General features: G+C 45.9%; 1 protein-coding gene and 1 pseudogene across 1 annotated transcript in view; both read right to left on the reverse strand.

The window, feature by feature from the left end:
- The window catches only part of LOC119310177 (BTB/POZ and MATH domain-containing protein 1-like), a 1,627-nt gene extending 1,422 nt beyond the window's left edge, over positions 1-205 (reverse strand). Inside the window, exon 1 of the mRNA XM_037585999.1 lies at positions 185-205. Coding sequence (XP_037441896.1) covers positions 185-205 — 21 coding nt within the window. The remainder of the gene's footprint in view (positions 1-184) is intronic.
- A 2,189-nt stretch (positions 206-2,394) lies between these two features.
- Positions 2,395-3,356, reverse strand: LOC119306211 (annotated as a pseudogene).
- Positions 3,357-4,085: the final 729 nt, after the last annotated feature.

Raw genomic sequence — 4,085 nt, forward strand, 5'->3', positions numbered from 1 at the left:
GTTTTGGGTAATGTATTGGTGAAGCCAAGGGAAGGACTAGACCGAGAAAGCAGCTGGGCTCTTCTACTGGTCTGTCCATGGCCCAATCGTGGAATGGAGGTCCAACATTACTTATTGGACGCGTCTAGCGAGCACGCATTGTCCTGCTAGCGTTCCCGAGCGGCCAGCTAAAATAGGAAAGTACCGCCCATCCCACGCCACCCATGGTACAAGTCACACGCCCTCCACCAACCACGCGGTCCCGAGTCCTTCCTTCCTACAGCTGACCTAGGACTCAAGATGGCAATGGGGCCCGAAACCCGCATCCCCGTGGGTTTTTACCCTATTAGGGGACGGGGATGAGCGACTTTCTATCCCCGCAGGATTGCTCGTGGATACAGTATAAAACCCGGCATGTTTCGCGGGTTTAAACCCGTTTGAGTACTACCCGAACCCGAAACCCGACAATCCCTCCACTCCCAACTGCTCCATGACATCTTCCCCACGAAAGAAACTCCCATCGCTAGGCTTGCCATGGCTGCTGAAACGAGCTGAGATTCATGCCCATTCAAAAGAGAAAAAAAGAGAGAAAAAGAGTAGGAAGACATACCAGGAAACACCAGAAGGAGGGAAAGGTTGGAATTCATTGAATTTCTTCCTCTTTCACTTCCCCTTCACCTCCCCACCAGACGTTGTTTACCCATGGCTTTGCCATCTTCAAGAAACACATGATTTGTGAGAAAAAAATTCCTCCCCTTTCACTTCCCCTTCACCTCCCCTCCTGTGATATAAAGAAATAGACAAGAAACACAGGATTTGTGGGGGGGGGAAGTTCTAATATCTGTGAATTTTTTGTTGTTTTCGTGCAACTCTTCCAGAAGCATCAACCAACTTTTGCCACACTGTGTGCAACAGGAAAAATCATGCGCATAGAGTAGAAACAACCATCCAACAACCATATATGAGGTCTTTTTGTTCACACACTACAGTGAGATATGACCAAAAATCTTTCCTACTTATAAAGGTTTGAGTTGGTCTCCTTTCCTCTCTTACAAGTAGGACACACTTTTTGCAAAAAAAAAAAAAAAGTAGGACACACTGTAGCCGAAATAAAAATAAATCATACCAGCGACCTCCTTTCCACATGGAGATTTTAAAATAAAATTTTTGCATCTCTTCCACACCATTCCATCTGCCGCTACTCTTACCCAATCCTCGAGTGCATGATGGGCGATAGTATACAAAGCGTGTTGTCATTCACCCATTTAAAAACGTGTCATTACAGTGTAAAGTATGTTCATAGCAAAAATTCCAGCAATCCATGAGTAAAGTGACAGGCAGACAGTCCCAGAACTAAGAATAGCTCTGGCTGCAGCAAGCAAAGGGAAATAAAGTTTTATTCTACCAGAAGTTTAAATGTAATGAGCCAACTAACATGATGCATTCATCTAAATCAGACAAGCCTGTGGAAATTCTTTACTAGACATGGCTACCCATTAAGAATGTATTCATTACAATCACAAGGTTGTCTAAAATGAATTTCTGTGCAAGTGCTGACAACTGGCATCTTATAGCATGTAAACAGCTGAACCTTTTTTACTTTCGGAAGTACTGTTTGATCCCTATATCGAAAACACAGAACTACAGATATAAGACAGAGCAAGACAGCTGCTGGTTGCAAATCTATAACAAAGGGAAAATGGGATCCTAATCTTGTATGAAAATACTTTAGGCCAAACTCCACAACCTTAGCAGCCACTACTATGTCAGAAATCATCACTACAAATTGTAGCCGTACAAAAAATTGCAAGCCCGACAAGGCCAATGATTTTTCACTGGATCCCAACCCAGCATTTCAACAAGACACATGGTCTATCTGAACCTGGTAAATAAACAGTGCTCTGTACTGAACAAGGGATGCATGAACTCAGGAACCAGCGCAATGCTCACAGCAATTTTTACAGAGCAATCAGACAGAACTGGGCGAAATTTAAAGGGCAACTAGTTGAAAGGCTTACAAGTTCTGAACTAACTGTTCACTAATTAGCACATATGGTTCTTGCTTTCCACATAGCTAGTCAAATCATTCATAATTCTCCATAAAGGATGCAATGCCCAAACAAGATAGGACCAACGTACATCGCATCCTTGTGAGAACAGGACTACACATAAAACTACTAGCACCACTGTACTAGTATTAGATAGCATGCAGGGTAGTTAGTAAGTTTCCGGGCGGATGGTTGCAAATGAGATGCATGACTGAAACCTCATGTTCATGCCCTAGACTTTCTTTTCCCAAGTAGACTAGGAGCAACCTTGGACTTGAGGAGATCCTTAATAACACCGGGGCAGCTCTTGGTTAAAAACTCGAAACCTTCAGACTCGATGGCTGCATCCAGATTGTTCGGCGAGCTGAGGAACACCAAGCATGCCACCTTAAGCTCATGGCAGTGGTGCTGCTCCGCCAATGCCAAGATAGTCGCCACGGAGCTCGTATCGATACAATTGCACAACTTATCTTCACAAATCAGCTTCAGCCTCTCCAAAGCATACCTGTCTGCTGCAACAAGCAAATGCTGAGCCATGGCAGATTCCTCCTGTTGATCCATAGCGGGCAGTGCATCCGTGTAGATAAAAGTAAGCAGAGCGTTGAACACTTCTGCCTTAATGTCATGTATGCGTATGGCCCCAGTAGTGGCTCCCTCCTTCATCAGTCCAAAGAGCTCTGCTCTGAAGACCGGAGACCGTGCCGCGAGAACCAACCGGTGCGCCGAGAATGTCTCCCCACCGACAACGAATTCGACATCCACACCGGCCTTGCTCGATAGGAGATCGCCAAAGTGCAGGTGCATGTCAGACGGTGGCACCAGGACGGACGGTGTCTGCTGCGTGTGGCACTCGCTCATGATAGTGACATCGAGCTTGATGGTGAAGGAATCGTCCTTGAGATGCTCTGATTCCTCCAATTCAACCCTTTTCATAAATCTAGGACATCCCACACATTTATCCACGGAAAAGTCTATGGTCTTGGAGGTCTTGGTATAAGACGGCACTGGCTTCCCATGTTGATCGAGTAAGCTGAACTTGAATTTTGCATTCAGGGTCTCGGCCTTGTCGACGGTATCATCCCAGGCAAGAAAGAGGCCTATGTAATCAATGTACTCGGACCCTTGCCCATTGGGATAGTACTCCACATGCCATGTGCGGCCTCCCACCTGGAACGGGCAAGAGTCGATCCACTTGCCATTGGGGACCTCCTTGGTGCCCGAGTAGCCGACGATCTTCAGCAAGTGGTAGCCGCTCACGACCCCGGATATGATGGAGGATGCGGATCCGGGGGGGAGGCCGTCGCCGCCGACATGCGAGGAGGTCGGCATGGTGTACAGAGTGGTCGGTTAGGACGGTCACTGGCCGGGAGGGGGCGAGGGCGGCGGCGGCGGCGGCGCGGGGAGGAGAGGGGAGGGGATGGCGGCGAGGGTTTTGGTTGGTGTATCGGTGAAGCCAGGGAAAGACCAGTCTATCGGTGAAGCAGCTGGACTCTTCTGCGATACCGCTGGTCTGTCCGTGGCCCAATCGTTGGTGTCCCATGGAGATAAATGGACTCCTCAACATTGTTTTATTTATTGAGGTTCAATTTCTCTCAAGAAAAAATTTCTTGAGGTTCATTTGTTCAAATTTATCATTCCGAGGGTACATCGATTTGTTCAATTTGGTATTTGAAACCGTCGTTATTTTTCTTATATGCACTGTTGAGGAAATGGAAAATGTTCGACAATGCTCGTCCACATTTTCTTTGCATCACTGATTTGGTTCTGATTTTTACATAGATGATTAGTTGCTTCCACATTTTCTTTTGCTTCAATGGAAAATATTCATATGGAGTCGTGGATTAAATAAATTCGACATAATCAAGCAGATTCATTAACAATTCATGGATCAAAATGGAAAATATATTATCCGTCCCTCTTGAAAATATTCATAATAACATGAGTGTAAGTGTTTGGTTTGAGTCCACCAAGTCAACTTTTATTGTACTTTTTGTGAATGGTTTGCAAGGAGATTGCAACTTCATCCGATTGGTTTCAAGGCCTCACGGAATTCACTCA

This window comes from Triticum dicoccoides, chromosome 5B (genome assembly GCF_002162155.2).
Source record: "Triticum dicoccoides isolate Atlit2015 ecotype Zavitan chromosome 5B, WEW_v2.0, whole genome shotgun sequence".
In the NCBI taxonomy this organism is placed as follows: Eukaryota; Viridiplantae; Streptophyta; class Magnoliopsida; order Poales; family Poaceae; genus Triticum; species Triticum dicoccoides.